Source organism: Trachurus japonicus, chromosome 1 (genome assembly GCF_045865225.1).
Source record: "Trachurus japonicus isolate A0001 chromosome 1, Traja_1.0".
Taxonomy (NCBI): domain Eukaryota; kingdom Metazoa; phylum Chordata; class Actinopteri; order Carangiformes; family Carangidae; genus Trachurus; species Trachurus japonicus.
In genome coordinates this window covers 16162322-16186111 of record NC_140907.1, presented here as the reverse complement: position 1 = coordinate 16186111, position 23790 = coordinate 16162322, and the positions used below count along the sequence as shown (strand labels likewise).

Here is a 23790-nt window from a genome sequence, read left to right as displayed (position 1 = left end):
GCATGAAAATGGCAAACAACAGCCCTTTTGCAACACTCAGACATATTAATTCGCACACTTTCACACACTTGCAGAGGACTGAAAACATACCCGGAATACCCGTTTTGTGAGGCAACGCTCTCAAGACTGAGGGACAGCTTCATCCCATGTGCAATACAGCATAATGTGTGAATTTGCACAAGTTACATCTGCAGCACACTTGTAGATCATCATGTACTTGTTTTACATATTTATATATTTTTGCACTTTTTCCTCTTAAATTTTTTTTTAATATATCTCAAATAATCTTTGTATTATTCTTTCATCTCTATTCCTTTTTTTCCCTTAAATTATCAAGGAGAGATACACTTAAATTTCACTGTGCTTTATCGCTTGATGATGATAAAAGGAAATTGAACTGAATTGAAATAGGGCTGGTGATATGTCCATTACTGTCAGTATGTTCAGCCAAAATGTTCCTGAGCCTGAGGTATTCAGTTCCAAATGTATTTGTTACCAAAAAACATTTAATATTCATATATTATTATTTTTTTAAATGTAGGACTTGTTTGCCTCATAAAGCTGAAAAAAAAATATTCAGAGAAATATAGATTGACAAATAAATATGACATGGGCACTGTAGTTTCTCTAAATAATAACACAAACTGGACTGAACTGTGACAGCGACCATTTTAGGTAACGATTCAGATTATCTGTGAATATTTAAAATATTTTGGTCTTTTTCTTCCTGCTACAGTCGGACATGACAGAATCCAGACAAAAACGCATGCAAACGCCAAATGGAAAGAAACAGGACCAGAAGTCAAAATCCACAACTTTGTTGTTGGTGGCACTGCTTCATATTATGCCACTAAATGTTCAATTAAAAAGAGTGACCAACACTAAATGGCTAACACAAAAGGAAATCCTACAACTCACCAGGTGCGCTGGAGGAAGAAACTGTTGTTGGAGTCTGCTTTACCTCCATCGAAGTCCGGACTGGCCTGTTCAGAAAGATTGCTTATGCTTAGAGTTGTTTACACTTTGAACCGTTCATGTCCATGACAGGAAGATGACTTAATATGGTAAGGTGCTGTTTTCATTAAAGCATTAATATGCAATTATAGTTGAATGATTTCAAGTGCGGTGTCAACAATTTTTGGTGTACAAGTCACCAGGATGAATGAGAATGATATTTAGACAAAATGTTTTGAAAATTTCAATGACACATAATGACAATTGTCCCAGTATGCTTCTGTTGCTGTAATATGAAACCCTAAAAACGACAGCAATTTCCTTTTCATTTAGACTTTATTTAACCAGGTAAAGTCTGGTCAAAAAAAAACAAAAAACTTCCTATTTAACAGCGTCCCGGTAGAGACAGGCAGCAGCACAATGAACAGAGTTGCATACATAAATGTGACAACTAACGACGAAAATAAAGCAAAAATTACAGAAATGTAAAATATTCATCATATTTGTCACAACTCGTCAGCGTTGGGGATCAAACACGGCCAATGTGAATCAGTCAACAGTCAAAAAATATACAGCCAGGTGTTCAGTCCTCCAATTCATTTAAAACTACTTGAAATACATCCGATGACACCAGCTCCATAAAATTCTGGTTATTTTACTACTCATTCCAAGCAGAGGGAGCAACACCCTTTTCTGCAGTCCAGTATGGGAAAGATGGTAGGAAGCCGAGACAGTAATTTCCCCATACTTTTTTTAAGGATATAGAAGTCGAGGTGAGATGGAAACGGACAAAAAAAAAAAAACGTACAAATACGAAAAAGCTTCAGGTTGAGTCTACAAGTGAACAAGGCAGACCATCCAACCTGAGCATACAAGCAATGGTGAGTAAGGGCATGTGATAAACCTCAGTGCTCCATGGCAGACAGCACCCAGCGCATGTAAGTACTGCCAACAATGCATGCATGTACACGATATTGCCATAGTCCAGCACAGATATAAAGGTGGCAGTTAACAACTGTTTTGGCATTGAGCGGAGGCTAACAATTCTAAAAGGAAAACCAAATTTCAACTTTAATTCTTTCTGTTATGGCTGTTTGTGAGGGTTCAGTGGCTTTGATTTTGTACTATAAAACATTGTTTGTTTTGTCAGCATTCAAAACAAATTTAGTTCAAGCAAGATACATCGTACAGTGTTTAAAGCTAGATGAAGCTGACATGGAGCCTGGCTTGACATAGATGCAGAGTGGTGTCATCTGCATAAAAATTGATTTTTGCATTTTTTTTTAATCAAGCCTTTATATATATTTACTAAATAGAAGTGGTCCCAGGACCAATCCCTGGGGCACACCTTTAGATTCGCAATGAAAGCTACAAGTGTATATCTTATGCCTGCATGCACTGAGGTCTGCCTGACACATTTTTCAAACCAATGGAAAGTTTGCTCTGACCGTCCTACACTTTTACTTCAATATTGCATGATCCACAGTGTCAAAAGCCTTAGACGTCAAGTCAATAAAAGGGGCTGCACAATGTTGCTTGTTGTCTAAGGATTCAGTGAAATCATTTACTACTTTTAAGGCCGCTGTAGTTGATGTTGAAGTGCTGTCTTTTTCCTAAAACGTAATTGACAGTCAGATAAGGTAGTGTTAGCAGATAAAAACTCTTTGAGATGTTCTTTCGTCATATTCTCGAAAAAATTCTGGTCTTCTCTTCACTCGCAGTAATTCATTGATAACATCCCGAATTTCTCTCCAGCTCTCACAGGACAGTAGAGGGAACCGACGCTCAATGTGAATCCTCATCGTCTTCCTTAAGTTCATGGGCAGCGCGTCCTTGCCCATTAATCCAACATAATTGACCTTTGCAACCCAGTCACAGTAGACATCATATGGGACTAAGGAGCGGAATATGTACGATGCGTAACGGTCAGGCCTGGGACTCCCTGAGCTCCTTTTGCAGTTGTGGTAAAGCACCTTCTCCAACTGGGAAGTGATTGCACGGAGTTTAATGTCTGCCCTGCATCTTCCCTCACTGCATTCTGCCAGTTTGTTTGCCATGGCAATGTCACGTGACATATCTTTATCCTCTTCCTCCTCCATTTTCTTGTCTTCCTTGTCCATCCTGACAGGAGTCTTACCAACATAGGACACCACTTCATCACTGGGCACCTCACGGTGTGGCTCTACTGTCTGCCGACGGAGCACACTGTTGGGAGGAGAGGTGCAGTTTTAACTACACTCTGCACTGGATGAGGAAACGCTCAGGCTTCACATTGTAGAACGTCACAAGACTCAGGACCTGGACCCATGCAGGGTTACTTTGCAGGTGCAAAACAGACTGGCACGTGTTTGTTTATTCCAAACCAGTCTTAAGAAATATTTGGAGTGAAGTTAAGAGCTTAAAAAAAGCTGATCCGGGAAAACCGAACAAGAGACATGGGATCTTGGTTTCCAAAAAGAGGTATGGATTTAGAGGATGTAAGGATTCGTTATTCTATCCATTTTTTTTGTAGTGATTACAGATAGCAACCTGGGACAATGTCAACTACTGATGCTGTGAACGGCTCAGTGTGTAGTACTGGCTTCAGTCCGGTATTGTCACGTTCATACAAAGGCCAAATTATATCCACACAATACCAAAGAGCACACACTGCTGTATTCAGAAATAACATGTTTAAAAACAATGATGCTGTGAATTTTGAAAACTCAGAGGTAGAATTAGAGAAAACAATTTTCATCCGTCACAGGATGAAGTTGTTTGACAAACATGTGAACCTGCAGCCTGCAGTGATAAAAGAACAACAACAACAAAGAAAAAACAAAAATCCCTTAAGTTTTTAATGTGAAATTATAAACTGCAAAACATAGTCTAGTTGACAGGAATCCAGAGGAGAAACTGCTCTAAGCATGGTCACACTTACCGTTGAGCTTGGGGGCTGATTGCAACAGTTGCAGTCTTAGCAGTAGCAGCGGCGACGGCGGCAGCAGCAGCAAGCGCCTGTGGAAATAAGACAGTATGCTCTGAGGACATTTTTATGTAATACTGCTTGCATTTAAGTAAGAAGTATTTTCATGAAAAAATAAAATAAAATAAAAACATGTTGTACCTCTTGTTTCCTTTTGTTCTCTGATGCCTGATTAGCCGCGCCAAACTTCTTGGCTAATCGGGTTATTTTGGCCTACAAAACAGGAGAGAGGGAAGTGGTCTTTACATTTGATCCTTGGAAACTGTAAGGAGGGAAGCAGCTCCAAAGACTGCAATGACGCCATCTACTTACTTGGAGTGTGTTAATGGCTGTTTGGTGTTTGGCGGCACAATCGATCTTATCTACGCGATCCTTAAGCTCTTCGAAATGCTTTTCAAACAACGTTAGCTCCAAGACCCTCAACCGTTCATCCACTAGCTGTTGGACAATCTGAGAAAGAATATCAAGTAAAGGAGAAAAAAAATGTTTTCAATATCTATTGCCATCAAAGCTGAATTCAGCTAGATTAAACTAGGAGGAAAAAATATCGAGCATGGCAGGATACTAAATCCAGACCCACCTTTTCAAGTTTATGGTGACTCCCAGCTTTTGCAGTAATTTTAAGTTCCAGTTGTGCTTCCAACTCTTCAGGCTCCACCTTGGGCCTCTTCCCGTCTCTTGTCTGGGTTTCTCCATCTTTTTCTGAACCCTCTGATAAAGTGCGTTTGAGTCCCGAGGTCGAACCCTTGTCCTCTTGCACTATTTGGGACACAAAGACAAAGACCTGCTTATTTGCCATTCATTAGCCTGTATCTGAACTCAAGACTCAGAGCTTTGAGTTTGACTAAAAGTTTTCATTTATATTTTGTCGCCATTTCACCCCTCAGACCATTACCTTTATGAAAGCAGAACAGATAGCCTAGCATGAAGCCACATAAGTTATTAAAAGTCCAATTTATGTTTGATCTGAACTTGACAAGTACGCAATGACAACCTCCTATCAGAAACTGCAGGCCATTGACACATTAATGTAAATGGAACGTGCTTGTGGTGTTCCATCTCAAATTCAGAAAAGGTAATTTATCATGACAGAGAAGTTTGATGTTTGAAGTGTGATGGTGAGTCATTTCTATAAATATAATATAAAATGCAGCAATTGACACATCGTGTTTTAGAGCTGAATTATTGAGGATGAATACCTGATTAAGATTAAGGTACATTTTCGGGCTTCAGACTGAAATACATCCAAAATTCTATGATTTAATGAACTTAAGATTTGCAAACTATAGGCCTCCTTTGTAGTGTCGTAAAGTTTAAGTCAATTTTACTTGTCAATTTACAAATCACAGGGTATAAGAGAGAACCTGAAAACAGTACCATAGTATGCTTTGCAACACTAGAGGAAAATCCCAGTTTAAGGATCTTTATCCATACTTATAACAAAGGGATACCTCTGTCTGCCCATCTAATCAATCACTAATAAATAAATAAATAACTGCCGAACTTACAGACTAAACCATCTGAGTACCATTCTGACTGTATCTTATCAACAGGAGACTTTTTGTAATAACTTCCAGTTTTCCGTTGCATGTGTGTAATACTGAAGGACATATCTAATTATACTGCTTTTGGCTCATTTCCCTTTGTTCTATATTGGCAAAGATCAGCAGAAATCTACAGTAAATAGGCTATGTGACACAATATGCACTCACATACCTGTAGTTGATGGTGGAGTGGATGATGGCCGAGATGGCTTTGTGGTTTTTCCATCATCAGGCTTTTCCTTTTTTATTTCAACTTTCACCAAGTCTAGATCCATCTTTTCCTCAGTAATGGGTCCTTTCTTCACATTTTCTTTGTTATTCTTCTCTTTTTTTATATCTCCCTCTTTGCTTTTCTCTTGTTTTACATCCGCACTAGACGGAGCTGGATGAGACGAGGAAGGACAAGGGGGAGAGGAATCTGAAGTTATAGATTTAGGTGAAGAAGGTTTTTCATCTTTTATTTTGGCCATGGAGGCCTCAGGGTCCTTGGCCTTTGTAGTGTCAGTATTTGTATCCATTGGTTCTAGGCAGTCAGAAACCGGAGGTGGCACAGGCGAACATGGAACCAAACCTTTAACGGACTCCTTCGATGAATCCACATCTGTGTTAACTGTTGCAGTAGGTTCCTCCTAAAGAAGACCACAAATAGACAATTATTGGACTGTCTGAACAACTCTATCATAAACCTACATATCTGATGTTACTTTTTAGAGTAAATGAATATTTAATGTACATTTTTTTAAACCGAAACATTTACCTCTTTCTTTTCCACCTCTGGAATCACTTCAGTGTCTTTTTCCTTGGATTCTGCTGATACCGTTGTAACAGGCTCATTTGATGAGGATGACGAGGAGCCTTTCTTCTCCCCTTCCTCCTCCTCCCCTCCCTCTTCCATCTTTTTCAGTTCAAAGTTCAGAGAGTGGAATGGCGACGTGGGAGAGGGAGCATCTTCTTTTTCTTTTGGACTTTGTGAAGAGGCTGGGGAAGGTGATAGGTTCAAGGACAAGAAAGGAGCAGGAGAGGCTGGTGATGTAGCGTGTGGGGAGTTTGAGTCCGAGATGTTGTTTTGCTCTTTGTCTCCCACTTTCTGTCCATCCTCTTTGTGTGTGCCATTCATTAGGGGTGGTGGAGATGGGTTGGACAAACCTGGAGTTGATGTCAACAAAGTGGTGTGAAGACTCTCCAGTTGCTGTCGATCACTGATCTTCATGGTTTTCCTGGCACGGAAAATCTTCTTCTTCTCCTCTGCCACAACAACTTCCATTGCTGCCTGTGGAGTGACAAGGAGAGATTAGATGCTATGAAAGGGTATGATGAACCTGGAAAAGACCTACGACACATAGCGAGAGCAGTAAACAGCACAGTCTCTTCCGCTTATGAACCTGCCCTGAACCTTACGCACTGCACAGTAAAGAAGTGACTGCAGAGTTTCAGAGGAAACACAAGGGGTCACTGTAGAGCCCTGTGGCTTTATGTCTCTTCTTTTCCAGAAGGTTCTTCTTTCTGAGAGGTCTGCATACCAAACTGGCCGGTTCCCTAACACCCTCTGTCTCTTAACCACGTATTTCAAGCTAATATCCAAGTAAACCAGACACATCCTTACTACCTGGTTACACTCTGCTGCATCGGTCCTAAAGTAGGTGTCTAGGTGCAGCTCAGTGAGCCAGAAACACCCTTTTTCATGTCACTCAGTAAAGCTTCAACTGCTGACAAATTCTCTGCCTTAATTTTCTTTTTTAACTTATTAATTTCATGTTTACCGAAGCCCTGATCCAGAGAAAAGGAATGACATTGAAGTTAACGACAGCAGCAACCCAACCTTCCTCCCATCCCCCCACCTTCCTATTGGTTCTGTCCTCAGCGAATCAGAACGGAAAAACTGAGGCTCTGTTGGCAGCAGTGAGGAGGTTGTGCAAAACATGACTGATTTTCCGTTCATAGTTGTATTTGCACAAATTGTAGTGTTGAGGCTAGTTGTTTTATTTCATATGTATTCATCATCTAAATTCATGCATGCATGGATGTGATTATTTGATCTTCTTTTATGGGAGTAAAACAAAGTTACAAGCTGTGTGTGAGCCTGTGCTTAGCTGCATACAAATTGTCATTTTACATTTAGTAGCAAAACAAGAAATGTGCCGGGATATTGACTAACATGCAGTGGATATACTAATTAAAACATCTGAGAATAACTCACCTTCAAGTTGAAAGGTCCCTGGTCATGGACTTACAGCAGAAGTCTTCGGCAACCTAAGGGGCAAAGAGATGCATTCTTTTGAGTAAACTGCACTTAAATGCTTCTATGCTTGGTCTATAGAGTCAACTAAGCATAAAACCCAGACAGACAATGCAAATCAAAATGTAACCCTGAATGTAAATTCAATTCCTCTGAATTGAGCAGTCTATCTCTATCCCCTGAGCTGGAATTGAGCCCTTAGCCTCAAAACAAGGTTTATTTGTGTGGTTAGTTCAAATGTAATCACACTAGAAGTATAATTATATCAACAAAAGTTCACACCATAGCTATTGCTTTTTGTTTTAGCAGTACTATCTAACTGTCTGATCATTTAGACAATGCTTTTATTCAAGATTCTTGGACGTTTAGCATTAGAATTAAGATCGAGCTAAGATCGATAATACATCAACAATGACAAATATATCAGGTGACTACCGGTACTCAGCTATTTGCTGGCAAGACACCAGTCTACGAGAAACCAATTAGACTTGACATGCTACCAAAAGTATGAGCAAAGGTGAGGAGAAAAAAAGACAACAAAATGCTAGACAGAGAGAGACGCGCCACGCCACACTGCAAGACTTTCACAGAAATCACTCAGTGAATCTGAACTTGGACGAGTAGAGGCCAGGCGACTCGACTGTATTGCTTGATCAGTCTGTCTACACTCTTGTAATGTTATAACGGAAAGCAGAGACATTCAAATTGTACATCCATACTATCTGTCGTGAAATCACAGCAGCACAGAAACAGAACCCAGAACGATCTTCTTCAAGTTATCTTGAAAATCATATCTGGTGAACATTAACCTGCTTCGACTTCATATTTGTAAAGCTGGTTACCTTTACAGCTTTCTGACATGTACGCATGCAACTGACAAGATATCTCAACAACAATGGTTAACTGAGCCATGTATGCTTTGCAGCTTAGCAGCCTGTCACATGGCATGCATGGGGGAAAAAATGTGCAACATCTGTCTGGGCTGAATGCATACTTTACACTGTAAAGCTGAGCGCACTGAGATGCTCGCACATACGCATAACACTGGAAGCCATTTCCACTCTGCTTTGATACCAGTAAGTACTCCCTGCCATGTCTCAAACTCCTTATTGTAAAAAAAGAAATTGTGGACATAATTGCACCAAAAGGTACAATTAAAACACCTTTGAAAAAGTCAGCAAACAAAAACAGTGGTGTAAATGGTGAGCACGATAACTGGTACACCTCACATTCCAATGTTACTGCACACTGCGCAGAGCACAATGCCCTCCACCTCCCCACCCCCACCCCCCATCCTACGGCCTCATTTACTATGTCTGGATTCAGTGCAGAAACTCAAAATGGCCGTCAGCTCTGCTGTTTGCTGCCAGACTGAGCTCTCTGTAGCTAGCTGAGCAGGAGTCTCTAACAGACATGTATCACGTTGCAGCATCACCCTTATTGACAAGAATTTTACATCGACTCTAAATCAGTCAACTAAATGTAGAAGATGCAAGATGCATCGTTATATAAAACAAACATCTAAAATTCTCCAAATTAAACATCTCTCAAAAACACCTCTGTCCACCAAGTTCCAAATATAGAAACTACAGCTAATCCACAACCACTTTAACTGTGCTGGTTGACGATTTTAAAATACAGGCAATTATCGTTTAGGTCATGCTTTTTTGTGGTTTATTCGATAACTATACAATGTGTGTGGTAAGAAAAAGAGGTCTGACTAAAGTTAGTTCATAAGACCATATTTAGAAATGGGGCTCTCTGCAGCTACATCGGTGAATCCTCGACTTTGCCTGACTTGGAGGAATACAGAAAGCAGTTATCACATGTGTTAGGCAAACACGCACTGGCTGTGGCCTCCGCCACAATTTAGTCCATCAGAGGCTTAATCATTTTTTGGAATGAAAATCGTTACCTTACTTGCTGTAATAGCAGAGCTGCTACTTGTGTGCTTGAATTCTCACAAACAACTAATGAAGGACTGTAGGAATATCTATTTCCATGTTGTATTACTCGCAATAAGGTTTCGCATGGGTCTGAAGTCACACCCCAAAATGTGGTTTCAAGCAAGTCACAATTGTCTCCTGTAATATTATACCCTATTACTAATTCAAAACAGTCGAGTTGACATCCATTATTTCTGTCTTTCTCAATGCATCTTCTGTCAAATAAATCACTTGCAGGATTTTGCTTATATAAATTACAAAACGGTTTTACAATTTATTTAAAAAACTTGCCCAGATTATAATGTTTAGTCAGTCAGGCTTTGGTCAACTAGTCTCGATATACAATAAGGAATTCTTACTCATAAATGCCTTTGTGCTAACCTGAACACGTCAGAAACAGGAGGTAAAGCACGTCTCTCTGGATTTTTGACCGTTCCTTTTCACACAAAAAAACCCAGTTGACCACTTGTTATCAGCTCTATATGCAAATAAACAGATATGTTGTTGCTTTTAGCCAATGGAGCTTGTGTGAGTGAGTGAGAGTGAGTGAAAAGACAGATAATGAGAGAGGGAGAGGGAGAGAGCAGGAGGGGATGAGCTAATTACTGCACCACGCACGGCTCTTACAATGAAATAAAGTTGTAAATTAATTAGAATATTTTTGGTTCATAATAAAACTGTGGTGGGACTAATTAAACTGTGGCAGAGGATATCCTTCAACGTGACCAGGATGCATTTACATTCACACTGCAAAAAGGAATGTGGACACATGTGGCTCAAACCACCACCCATCTCAAATGCATCATCAGTTGGTCTTGGTATGATGTTCACACCTTCATTGAGCACTGACCACTCGGGATCACTGAAGTCAGGCGTCTAACCAGACCCAAGTCACAACAAAGACCTGGCATTGCAGCTTCACAGACAGAACATCACAAACTTTAAGGAAAATACATCACATTATCTGTTGAGATGCAACTATGTTTCTACAGATGACTTCTTCTTTGACTCATTAAATCTTGCCCAATATGATTTAACACTCATTTGGAGTCGGTGGTAAGGCTGCTCACTAACTTAAAGCGGGGGGATACAGTGCATGGACATGCATGTGCAACTTGCCAAAACAAGTTTTTGCTTAGGCACCAGTTTTTGAGATGTTCCCTGGCCAACAAATGAGACTGGTACCACAAATGAAGGCATTTTAAATCCATCGGTCTGTGATCTATTGCTACCGGTTCATATCTAGACCTTTGTTTATTGCGCTCTCCTTCAATCTGTTCACGACAAAATATCGTTCACCATTAAAATACTGGGACCTACTCCTCGAACCACTGTGTGCCAAGAGTGTCAACAAGCAGGTAAAATAAATTGAAGCACCATTTTGCAGGTGCATTACGAGTCTTAACATGTTATTGCTTGAAATTTGTCAGGGTTGAACTTGGGAATGATGAGCCGGGGCCCATGTTGTGCTTAAAGCTTGGCCCCACAACAATACACGCAGATGCTTCAAACTACGTGAATATACCTGCAACACTATATAACCTGCCATCAGACATTAATAAAAAATAATAATAACAGTCGCCGCAATCTGAATGAGTACGATCTTGTCAGTTTGATACGCAAACAGACAATACTGTATAAAAATAAAAAAGAAACACCTGGGCAAAAAAAAACTTTCATGGGAGATGCTTTACACCTGTGGGATGTTTGTGAGAATCACAGACGAAGCCAGTTTTGCACAACTACAAATGGGTGGATGCTGATAAAAATCTAAACGTATGCACAGCCACCTCTGTATGACTCAAGTAAACTTAATTTACTGCGCCCACTGTGAGTGAGTGTCACCAGCGGAAAATCAATGGTTAAAAAGCATGCATACTCCTGGCATCACGCAGTGTTGCAGGTGACAGAATGTCCCCACTGATATTGCACATCAGGTAGCAAGTGAGAATTTACAGCAAACTCCAAGACAAATATGCCTCAAATGTATGTTATCTATGCAAAGAAAACAAAAAAAATGAATTAAAAAAAACAATCCAAACTCAGCCTTCTCCAGCTAGCATCTAGCATACCATGTACAAGTATAAAAGCTAACCTTGAGAGGAGAGTGAAGCTGCAATGAGAGCTAAGACAGATTCAAATAACAGACAGAAATGTTAAACATGCTCTAAAAAGAAGGAAACATTGACCTTTAGCAGGATGTATGGGATTGAGGCCTTCCATGTATTTGTTGATTGTGGGAGCAAGGAACAGCTGAAAGGCCAGCAAGAGAACATGAAAAAAAGGAGGAGGGGCTCAGTTCGGACTAGTCCATCTTATTCCTTGCAGGGGTATGTTCTTTTGAAAAGGTGGGTGGGCCTACCTGAATCTGTGGTGGGTGATAATTAAACCTTTACACAAAAAGTGGATTCCTGACTCAGCATTGTGATGCAATGCATAATTTTGAAACACAAAGATTAAATGTTCAATTAATTTTTTCTCTTGATGATGTGTGCATTTTATATTTGAATGCTCAACAAATTCATATAAAGTAGGTTATTTTCAAGTACAGTGTGATGATTATCAAGATCAACCCTAGCTAGCAGCGCACAGACAGAGAGGAAGTACACTGCACAGGCTGTTGCTTAGCAACCCCCATCCCCCAACTCTAGCACAAACTAGTCCACAGTGTGGAAAGCTACAGTCAAGACGGACTAAACCATTCTGACAAAGGGCAGAGGGGGGTGTTCTTTCTGAATAACCTCTAAAGCAAAGAACGTTTTCTGATTAAAAAAGGTCAAGCACAAAACAGAGAGAAACACAGAACTATCACATGGGTGCAGTACTTCACCTTTATTGTCAATGTGTATGTTTTTAAGATATATACCTGACTACTCTGTTCAGAATGTTAAGCAGTTGATTATTTCCATGCAACTGATTTAAGATGGCTGATGCTGCAATTATTTATTTTAAGAATAGTCAAAACAGATATAATTAGACACCTGAAATAGCTGTAAATAAACCTCCTTTTGCCTCCCTCATGAATCTTTAGATTCGATCTGAACTGCAGACATGTGACATGATCACCCGAGGTACTATGTGGAATAAACTGAGCACTCGCTGCCGCTGACCTGAGTACTGAGTTAGCTTCAGCCTACTATTATCCCTCTTGACCGGCTAGAGGGACCATACTCAGGCTGTAATATGATCTATCGTGTTCAGACCAGGCTACAGGCCAACTGAACAATAAACCACAGGATAAAGAAGATACAATTAATAGGTTAAATAACCTAATAACAGCTTTGACTGAAAGAGGCTTTGTCAGGTGTAATCTGGCTATGGTAGCTGCTCTATTTGTCGTAGCAGTTTCTGTCATGGAAAGTCATTAGCACTAGTGGTTTGCAAAATCTCCATTATGCTGTAATTTAAACTCCACTGTGTTACCACCCTCAAAACAGATCAACACACGTTTTCAAGATTTGGAATATTTATATTTTCGACTTTCCAACTGCAGGAGGTAAATTGTGTCTGAAAATCCAATCAACTGGACCAAACAAAGAGTTTGCCATATTATTCCATCTCCCAGTCCTGGAGAGATGGTATTAATAGATGCAGACTGAATGAAATGCAACGTTCAACAAAATGAGGATGGAATATGTTTTTAAACAGTTCACCTTTCACAGAAGGTGAATTGATTAGATGGTAGGAAAATAATTTGTTGATTTTATTATCAATTGGCTACACAGCAAAAAGGCCAGAGAAGAGAAGGTAATGGGTGGTGAGCCTGGTTCAGAATGTAAGTAAAAAATAAAAAAAAAAATACAGAATGTGTCTGTTTGAGGAAGCTATGTAGTAACAATGACAAACAAACAATAAACTTAAACAAACAAAAAAAGTCTGTTTTACAAGACAAAGCAACTCAACATGCACTTTAGTCAAGGCCTAGCTAGCGGCGCACAGCCAGCGCTAAATTGCACACCCTTAACACACTCGTCTCAGAGGCAGCTGCACCCTCCCTCCCCCACCTCTCTCTCTTTCATACACACACACACACACACACACATTGTCTCTCTTTCACGCTCTGGAACAGCCTCTAGTCAACCATGGACTGAACCATTCTGACAAGGGGGGGAAGTAAGTGTGGGGGTGGGGCGTTCAAAACAATAGAAGATACCAACATAGTGTTAAAAGTAGAACAGTTACAGATTTGCTTAAACCGTTTTATTTGCTTGAGATTTCACACCAAAAATTAAATGATGCTGATGCACTGATGAGTTTTTTCTTTTTTTAGCTAGGGCGCTTTGATTTTATATTCTTCAAAACAATTCGGTATGAGCCAAATAAGTACTTCAAAATCATAACTGCTATCCATGGTTACCTGCAATTACAACTTTGGAATCTGAAAGATAATCTGAGCAAACTGTATCAGGTATTTTTGAATCAAGCATAATTTGCAAGCAAGAAATATCGCTTTTTAGCCACACAGTGTCATGCTAGCTGCGCACAGCAAGAAATTAGAGCACAGCTTGACATACTAAGCTGCCTCGATCCACCCAGCCTCTCCCACACAGCAGGGAGGGCTGCTGTAAAACAGGCTGAACCATTCCAGCACGGGGGTGGTTCTTTACTCAAGAGGAACAAAGAACACCCACTTACAAACAGATAAATATTGTTATTGCGCCATAACTACCTTTACTGAAGTTTGCCCCGATTTATTAATCATAAGAGTTAAATTTAGTAATCTACAGATTTAAACAGGTGACTTTCAAACACACAGATAAATTGTAGCAGTAGGAGTAGAAGAGAAAGTAGTGAATAGGTAAGGTATTTTGTGATGGAAATTAACTTTTGCCCACAAACTTCACCTGTTTTCATCAAAAGCCCTGACGTGAGACTAAATAAAAGCTCGCTGTGCGTACTCTGCCCATCCCCCTCTCTGCTACTGCAGAAACACAAAATGGCCACCAGCGCTGCTGCGAGCAGCATGCTGAGCACAGGCTGAGCAGATCCTGTAACAAACTCCGCCCACTTAGAAAAAAAATCCCCCACTGTATCTGCAGAAATCTCCATACGTACGTTGATCTTGAGGGAAAGCTGAACAAAAACTTGTTAGAAATAGCGTGATCTCTAGTGATCACTTGTAAATCCTGGTTTAGAGAGTCACTGTTGCTGCCAGAGCCCACTTGTGTTGTGTTCACTGTTCAGCAGCACCCTGAGCTATGACTGAAGAGTTAGCAAAACGAATTAGTTTTTTTCATTACACGTGAGTTCAGAGCTACGCTGCTAAATGTTTTATGAATCTAAGTCATGATGATAGCTGGGTAAGAAACAAATGACTTTTCTCCTTCAGCCTACTTTAACCAAACAATAACCGGACACTTCGCTGTCAGACAGAGAGGACGCTGTTGGTCTTCCTTATTTAAAAAAACACAAAAAAAATATCTTCAACAGCTACATTTTCTGTGGAGGACACTTAGTAGAAAAATGGATATCAGCCTGTGAGAGCAGAGACTGCATTCCAACATTACTGCGCACAGTGCGCAGTCTTTCCTCCCCCACCCCCACCGCCTGCATCTGGATTCAGTGAAACTCAAAATGGCCACCTGGTCTGCTGTGCGCAGCCACACTGAGCCTTTAGGGGCTGCTGTATCTAGCAGAAATAACATGTCATTATGTTATGCCAGCCAGCACCACACCATGGAAATAAGCTCTATGTGCACAGTGCTCACATTGACCACCACAGAAAGTTTCAATCAGGTGAATGGACCCACTAGAATTTGTAGCTGGATAAAACAGAGGCAAATTTCGCACGATTCTCCTGCGACAGGCAACATACGTGTGTGGCTGTTAGACCAATCAAAAGCTGCTAGGCTGTTTTTGTTCCTACAGTGATCACAGAATCCTGGTTACTGTCACTGGCTTAATATTATAGCTTATATCTAAAATATTATTATAGCTAGTCAAGTAATTTATATGACCTTGATAAGCTATTTTTACTACTACTACTGATTATATAATCAAAGTGACTAGCATGTGTCTGTGTTGGCTCTCTTTGAGAGCACCTACTAGATTTAACCACATCCGGCCTTCCTTTCTTTTTTTATTTCTCACTGGGAGGCTTCATTTTCTGTCCAAAGATATCCAAGTCAGATGGACCGCAAACTCTGAATGCATAGAGGTATGGAGGTGAGTGAGGATGTTTACCTATCTAGATGCTAGCTCTGTGATAGACTGACAACCTGCACAAGTGGGTACTAATTTAAAACTGCTAAATAACTGATTACATAGTGAGAAAGATACAGTGTTATTATTGCTCCTTGTGATGTCACAACCATCGGTTGGGTCTAAAAATCTCTAAAAAGGAGAACTTTGTTGAAGCGTAAGGTTTTGATATCCAGGAAACACTCTATCTTGTAGAGTAGCTTGACAGTACATTCAGGATGCTAGCAAGTGTTACAACTCGTGCAAGCTGCCTGTGCCTTCACCCTCAATTAATAGATACACACGCATAAAAAGTACACTGGCAAAGCAAAAATCATACAGCGATTCATAACTTAACACTGCGAACACCTAGTGCAAACTTGATTCATGCTTTCCCATGTGTCCAGACACTTTTATGTTTCCTGCTATCTGACAACTAGGAAACCAGAGGGAGCCAAGAGTTATTCTAAGCAGCCAGTAATTATTGATCTTGTCTGTGACATTCCTTCATGTATGCCTCTTTGTGTGTATTTTTGTGTCCCATTTTCCATCAAGTCAGGTGGGAATTTCCCCCCTAACATGTTAAACTAGAGAAAAGGCCCCAAACATAATATCTATTTATGATACACAATTGTAGTGACTAAATGCTGTTGATTACACTCCCAATAACTGTTACATAAGCTAACAGTGTAAAAATAGTGACAAATGACATATCAGATTGTAGGTAAGGTACACAGGTATAGATACAGGTGAACAAACTAAAATATGCCAAAATTAAACTATCAAAAGGAAAGTTGTTCTCAAAATGCATTTGAACTGTTCAGCAATGGTCTGAAAGCAGTGCATCTTAGCCTACCATTGCACAAACGTTGTACGCGTGATTTGTTTTTCTCTCCTGGTAAATGAGTGGAGACTAGCAAAGGCTGGGTAGAAGGAAAAGAGGGAAGAAAAACAGGGAGGGTGGGGGCGGGCAAAACCAGAAGTTTCCATGTGAATCAAGCAAGCACATGGTGAATCTTCTTTACACATGCGCTGCAGAGCCAGGCTCATGCATAGCTTCAAAGAAGGAAAAAAGAAAAGGGGAAAAAAAACTGTTGACCAGCACATTACAGACAAAATGGCAAAATACAACATGAGAAAAAAAGATCATTTTTTTCTGAGCACACAGTAATAAAACACATTTGGTTAATTAAATGTCTTCATGTTTGCTGTCTGGTCAAACTCTGACAACCTTAAGGCCATCTAAGGAGTAACTACAGTTTAAGTCATATCGCATGAGCTCTAGCTAGCACCACACAGTCAGATCTAAGTCCACAGCCTGACACAGAGCACAAACACCCCTCCCCCACACCAGCAGTGTGCTCCTGTCTGGAGTTTTACAGCCAAGCATGGATTAAACCATTGCAGCAGAAGGGTGTTTTCACTAACAAGGGAGGGAGCTAGAGAGGTGAATGACAAATCCAAAGCTCTCCAAAAGATCTGAGCTTTGTAGCTATAAGTTAAAAACTAAATTGTGCTGTGTCTAACAGGAAACCATTTTTAGTGGATCCTGCTTTTCCTACATTGATAGATAGTCCGCACCCGGCCCTGAAAAAAATATCTCATTACCCTTGAGCAATTTAATGAAATTTTAACTTCTGTCCCTGTAGCAATAAGGGATTTCTGTTTTGTTTTGTTTTTCTCTATGTGGCGCATTTCTCGGATGTTTGTAAAAATCAAGGGACTTGTAATGTTTTGATGGCAGGGTCAGTGCAGTGCTTTAAGCTGCTTTTCTCCTCTCTGCCTAAAACACACGTAGAACATTGCTGTGAGGAAATATAGATGCTATTCTGTGACGAACTGTCATAACAAACAGCCAACATTTCCTGAAGTTAGTGACTTGAATTAGTCAACAAGCTAGCGTTCCCTACGCTTTCCCCACCCCCACTCCTTTCTCTTTGATGGATTGTTTGCAGTGAACGCTAGAGCACAAAATGGCTGCTGCTGCTGTACGCAGTTAGAGCAGAAAGCAGCAACACGGCTGCCTTTCCCTTCTTATGATCGTCTGTTGTTAATTTATTTAGTTGAAAAGATATCACATCTACCTGGTGGTTTGTCTTTTCATCTACAAGAGGTAATATGTTTTTGCATCTCAGGAAGATATATTTGGCCCACAACACTGGGTGAATGTTTATACATTTTACGTAATAATTATTATTATTTTGATCGCAGTAGACAGAAAAACGGTATCACCTTATTTCTCAAGGTTTTAAAAAAAAAAATTATTAGAGTGTCTCAGAACAGAAACTTGTGCTGGTGACTTCAATTATATCGCATTTAAGGTATCAGCATTTAAAAAATGTAAGCCCCTTTTCCACTGGTCAAAATACCTGCTAACACATGCTAGCAGCCAGCTTTTTAAAAAAAAAATGTAAATGTGTATTATTAGCATTCACACCTACATCAAATGATTCTGCAGTAGGCATTGGTATTTATTGGCTCCTGCTCCTATCAACACTGATGTGAACACAATACCTGGGTGTGGATGCTAATTTTCGCACCTCTTTCAGCTAACTGCAGCATCTCCCACAGGTCTGAAACGTACTCCCACGTGGTGGTAGCTGCAAACCCCTCAGCGTAACTTTTCTGATGAGGGCTTGCTACTCACTGCTGTATTTTGTCTAAAGAAGCTAGGTACTCCAATTTTGAAAAAACGAAAGGATCCGGAAGGATTTCATGCACTTGTCAGTGACTTAAAAAGTCCCAACATAATTTTGTAGCGCTCACACCACATGGGTAAAATAACCAGTGGTCTGCCGATATTAATGAGCATTGAAAGTTTTAGCGGAGGTGCTAGCAGCGGCGGCGTGCCAATGATCATGGCCGGCATCCTCATCCATTGTCTTGAATGGATTAAAAAAATGCTGCAATGGATCACCAAATATACTTTGGTGGCACGCCCAAGAGAAGTATGTGTGGGAAACAATCCTGTAGTGTCTGATGCTAGGAACATACCACTGTCAGAATTACCAATTGCAGGGCACCTATCACTAAACTAGTGATTCCCATACATTCATTTATTCGTGGCAGCCCGTCACGATTAATTACGCCTGCCACATATTTTTCAGCTTTTGGTTCGACCAACGCAATATTGTTACATTCATTCATCTCCGCATAGTGCTCTTTCTCCGTTATTGTCGTTCACACACACAGACGCGCATGCATGAGTAGTGCGCGAGTTACACAGGAGGAATTAAAGTATGTGTTATGCAGCGAAGTCCCCATGAAAGAAGGTCAGACAACAAACTTACACAGACATCTACATCACCTGTAAGGACGGCGCTGTTAAAGAAAAAAAAGGAGTTGCTGCGCCCTACAGCCGGCTCACCTGCAGCTCCACAGATGAGCTGTCAGAGGAGCGCTCTTTTGGAAAATTGGAAAATCTAACTGCGGTCGAAGCGCCGATTAGCTGTGCCAGAGCACAATGGATGTGGTGCTGCAGAGCTGTAGCAGTGTGTGTGTATGTGTTTTATAGGCTAACATCGGCAAGCGAAAAATCTTCCATCGTCCTCTCAATCACCGATAGAGGATCGGATTGCTAATCAGCACAAGCCTAGTTTCAGACACTCCTGGAGAATTTCACTTTATTTAATAATAGTGCTTGTCAGCTCCTGCAGGGACAACTGCAACTCCCTCCTTTTAAGAGACGCATCTACCACCTGGCCTACCACCTGGAGCTTGCCCCGAATGCTGCTGCCCTTCTGGTTTTCATCGTCCCAAAGTTTCCTCTGACCGCTCTCCTTTCATGTTTATTATTCTGGCTCCCACTTGCAGCTTGTATCTAGTTCAATACTCTGGTGTTCCGGTTTCACACCAAACGCGCAAAGCGTAGGCGGCCGACAGCAAACCCATTCATTGTGCTACCGCGGCGCAAGAACGCACCGCCCTGCACCAAGCTGAGCCGCACGCGAGTTGGGTGCCTGCCGGAGGTTCAGTTGTAGTGATGGGCTGCCTGAAGTTAGTTGTCATTATCCTGAGGCTTGGACCAACTCTCCCCAACAGGCTGTTAAACTGCTCACTGCTCAGCCTGAAGTAAACCTGGAAGCGGTCACCATGGTGTTGTAGCTCCTGGTGAACATACTGTATACTCTCCCAAATCCTGTCTTGTTTGTTCGGCCGCTTAGCAACTCGCGCCAACTATGTGCATGTGTGCCTTGCTCTGCGCCTGTCTGCGCTGTACTCGGCGGTTGGTGCAGCGCAAACCATGTTTGGTGTGAAACGGGCATTACCCTTCAGTGCAGCGAAAGGAACTGCTCCTTCCTACTGTCAAGTCATGGTCAAACCCTCCATTCTATACCACAACCATTCCTCTGCCTTTTGCCTACTGGCTGTACCGTCACTCAGAAGTATGGCCTCACTCTTTTTTCTATCAAGTTTGAATGTGACAGTTGATGGTCCTGTCACTATGCCTCCAATTGATCATGTGCCCTGGCTACTTGGCCATCATCCTTCATCCTGCCACATTCTGGCATTGTTGGCAGGATCCATGTAGCACTAGCGGGTCCATGGATTCCTGATAGGTGGCAGCCTACGTGGAGCATGAGGACGTGCTTGTGAAAAGCGGGGGAGAGATGTGACAGTTGACAGTCCTGTCACTATGCCTCCAATTGATCATGTGCCCTGGCTACTTGGCCACAGGGATATCCCTTTGATTGAATGGCAAGCGCACATGACTCTTACCCGGGAGACTAGGGTTCAAACCCCGTCTCCTTCGTCCTGCCACAAATAGACTGTTTTAAGTCCATTTGAACAACTAGCAATCGGCATTCACATCCAGGTTTAAGTGACTCTGGTTGATGTGGGTAAAGTCTGTAAGGGCACTCTAAAGGTGCATTCACACAAGCCTTGTTAAGTCCAGTTAAACCGAACCGTGGAGCATTTGCCCCTTGGTGCGGTTTGTTTGGGTCAGTGTGAACACTGGCCTCGAACTCTCGCGCAGACCAAACAACCGTTCCCTGGTCCGCTATCAAGCTAACTCCAGAGTGGATTAATTCTGGTGTGAACCACATCCACATCCACATTCGGCCGATAGTCGAACCTCGGATTCAGGAGGAACAATGCGGTTTTCGTCCTGGCTATGGAACGCTGGACTAGCTCTACACCCTCCGCAGGGTGCTCAAGGGTGCATGGGAGTTTGCCCAACCAGTCCACATGTGTTTTGTGGACTTGGAGAAGGCTTTCGACCGTGTCCCACGTGGCATCCTGTGGGAGGTGCTCCGGGAGTATGGGGTCGGAGGCCCTCTGCTGAGGGCTGTACGGTCCCTGTATGACCGGAGCAGGAGCTTGGTTCGCATTGCCGGCAGTAAGTCAGACCTGTTCCCGGTGCGTGTTGGACTCCGGCAGGGCTGCCCTTTGTCACCGGTTCTGTTCATTATTTCTATGGACAGAATTTCTAGGCGCAGCCAAGGGCCGGAGGGGGTACGGTTCGGGAGCCACTTGATTTCATCTCTGCTTTTTGCAGATGATGTGGTCTTGTTGGCTCCCTCGAGCCGGGACCTTCAGCATGCACTGGGACGGTTTGCAGCCGAGTGTGAAGCAGCTGGGATGAGAATCAGCACCTCTAAGTCCGAGGCCATGGTTCTCGACCGGAAAAAGGTGGTTTGCACCCTCCAGGTCAGGGGGGGAGTTCCTGCCTCAGGTAGAAGAGTTTAAGTATCTTGGGGTCTTGTTCACGAGTGAGGGAAGGATGGAGCGCGAGATTGACAGGCGGATCGGTGCAGCGGCTGCAGTAATGTGGTCGTTGTATCGGTCCGTCGTGGTGAAGAAGGAGCTGAGCCGAAAGGCGAAGCTCTCAATTTACCGGTCAATCTACGTTCCCACCCTCACCTATGGTCATGAACTCTGGGTCATGACCGAAAGAACGGGATCCCGGATACAAGCTCAGAGTAGAGCCGCTGCTCCTCCACATCGAGAGGAGCCAGCTGAGGTGGCTTGGGCATCTGTATCGGATGCCCCCTGGACGCCTCCCTCATGAGGTGTTTCGGGCATGTCCCACCGGGAGGAGGCCCCGAGGAAGACCCAGGACACGCTGGAGTGACTACGTCGCTCGGCTGGCCTGGGAACGCCTTGGGGTCCCCCCGGAAGAGCTGGAGGAAGTGTCCGGGGAGAGGGAGGTCTGAGGATCCCTGCTCCGACTGCTGCCCCCGCGACCCGGACTCGGATACATGAAAATGGATGGATGGATGGATGGACCACATCCGCACCAATAACAAGAAGTGCACCGTTTTACGCCTCATTTCCGGTTAGCGGTAAAGTTAGCAACCAGCAGCTGATATAAATTTATTCTTGATGAAAGGGGAGCAACTTTTGAAGTGTTTCGTGTGTGCATTTCGTCTTCGGCGAAATGCATGGATTACCACATTATTTAATGCTCACTGCTAGACAAGGCGTCCTGCTTACAGTAAAGTCTGCTTACACGCAGTAAAGCCTGCGTGTAAGTGAGCAGTTTAACAGCCTGCTGGGGAGAGTTGGTCCAAGCCTCAGGATAATGACAACTAACTTCAGGCAGCCCATCACTACAACTGAACCTCCGGCAGGCACTCACCTCGCGTGCAGCTCAGCTTGGTGCAGGGCGGTGCGTTCTTGCGCCGCGGTAGTATACACAATGAATGGGTTTGCTGTTGGCCGCCTACGCTTTGCACGTTTGGTGTGAGACGGGCTTAACACCAGAGTATTGAACTAGATACAAACTAACAAGAAATTAACTGGCAGAGAATATTGAGGTTTTATGATTCTGATTTGGCAGTCCCACAAGCCAAAAGGTTGAGTGCAAGTTCCAGATGTAACAGTACCAACCAGCCAAAGAGATGCATTGGTCATGATGGTTGAAGCTTGCAGACAACTCCAAATAAGTCAACCTGATTAGATGTATGGGAACTCAAACCTACCAAGATTTTAAATACTTGAGGTTGTCATCCATCCATGCTCTTATGGGATATCACTCCATGTTTCACCTTTCTGATGACATGTTTTTTTAAATCTTAATATCTTTCTGAAGCTAATGAGTTGACATTCAGATCCAGCTTCATGCAATGGTTAGTTATTGGCAAGAAACTAAAAGGTAGACAGCATTTTTTCAAGATTTCATTTCGTTCTTCACAAATCAAGTTCTGCCACTTTTTAGTGTAACACCATTAATGCAATTGAAAGGAAACTATCTAGAGGCAAATGCACATGCCATATCATTTCAATAATGCAACGTCAATACTACAAACAGCTCCAAAATTACAAGATCAGAAAGGCAGTTTTATAGCGTGGTAGAACCTTTAACAGCTGGTCTTTACCTTGCTTCAAATGTGACCATCAGAACAAAACACTTTGCTCTTCAAACATGGCGAGAATGATAAGGATCTGCACAACATGGAACAAATTGTAGATGTGGCACAATGTCTAGGAAGGTTATTGGAAAAACACCAGCAGTCATGAAGAAATGTTTGTTTGCCCAGATTGGTGCAAACGGGTTGATTTACACAAGCAAGTAGCTTTGTCATTTTTCAAAAAAATTATGTTGGGTTACAATAGCATCTTTCCCACTGAAATGAGCGGGTTGACGCAGGTTTTTTCAACGCAGGTTGACCTGCGAACAATCGGCATATATGGCTCCTTTCCCATTGACACAAAAACCCAGGTCTGATCTCAAGCTGGCAACTGCCGCCGCTGCGCATTGCCATCGAGACAGAATGTAACAGCACACATAACTATGCACATGAAATCAATCACCTAGTACTGTAACTGATATCCGAGTACTCGCTCGGTTTGGGCGGCATCCGAGTGCCATCTCACTACTCGGATACCCCATGCAAAGCATCTTGTACGAGTCCTGACGGGCATGTTGTCACGTAAATTAGCGGTTTGACCTGGGTCTGACATTCCTACTGCAAGCCGATCGGTGCAAAGCTGATTAAAACATGCATCAATTTCAGAGTC

General features: G+C 42.2%; 1 protein-coding gene across 3 annotated transcripts in view; it reads right to left on the bottom strand.

Moving 5' to 3' along the window:
* The window catches only part of atf7ip (activating transcription factor 7 interacting protein), a 39857-nt gene that overhangs the window by 9611 nt on the left and 6456 nt on the right, over nt 1-23790 (bottom strand). For 2 of the 3 annotated variants that reach the window (XM_085775849.1, XM_085775858.1), the window contains exons 2-9: nt 7661-7713; nt 6221-6733; nt 5636-6092; nt 4500-4678; nt 4232-4369; nt 4061-4132; nt 3875-3951; nt 919-983 (exon numbers count right to left, since the gene is read on the bottom strand). In XM_085775849.1, coding sequence (XP_085631975.1) covers nt 919-983; nt 3875-3951; nt 4061-4132; nt 4232-4369; nt 4500-4678; nt 5636-6092; nt 6221-6727 — 1495 coding nt within the window. In that variant the 5' untranslated portion in view covers nt 6728-6733; nt 7661-7713. Of the gene's footprint in view, nt 1-918; nt 984-3874; nt 3952-4060; nt 4133-4231; nt 4370-4499; nt 4679-5635; nt 6093-6220; nt 6734-7660; nt 7714-11834; nt 11936-23790 lie in introns of those variants that run through there. The other variant, XM_085775838.1, reaches the window with a different exon arrangement.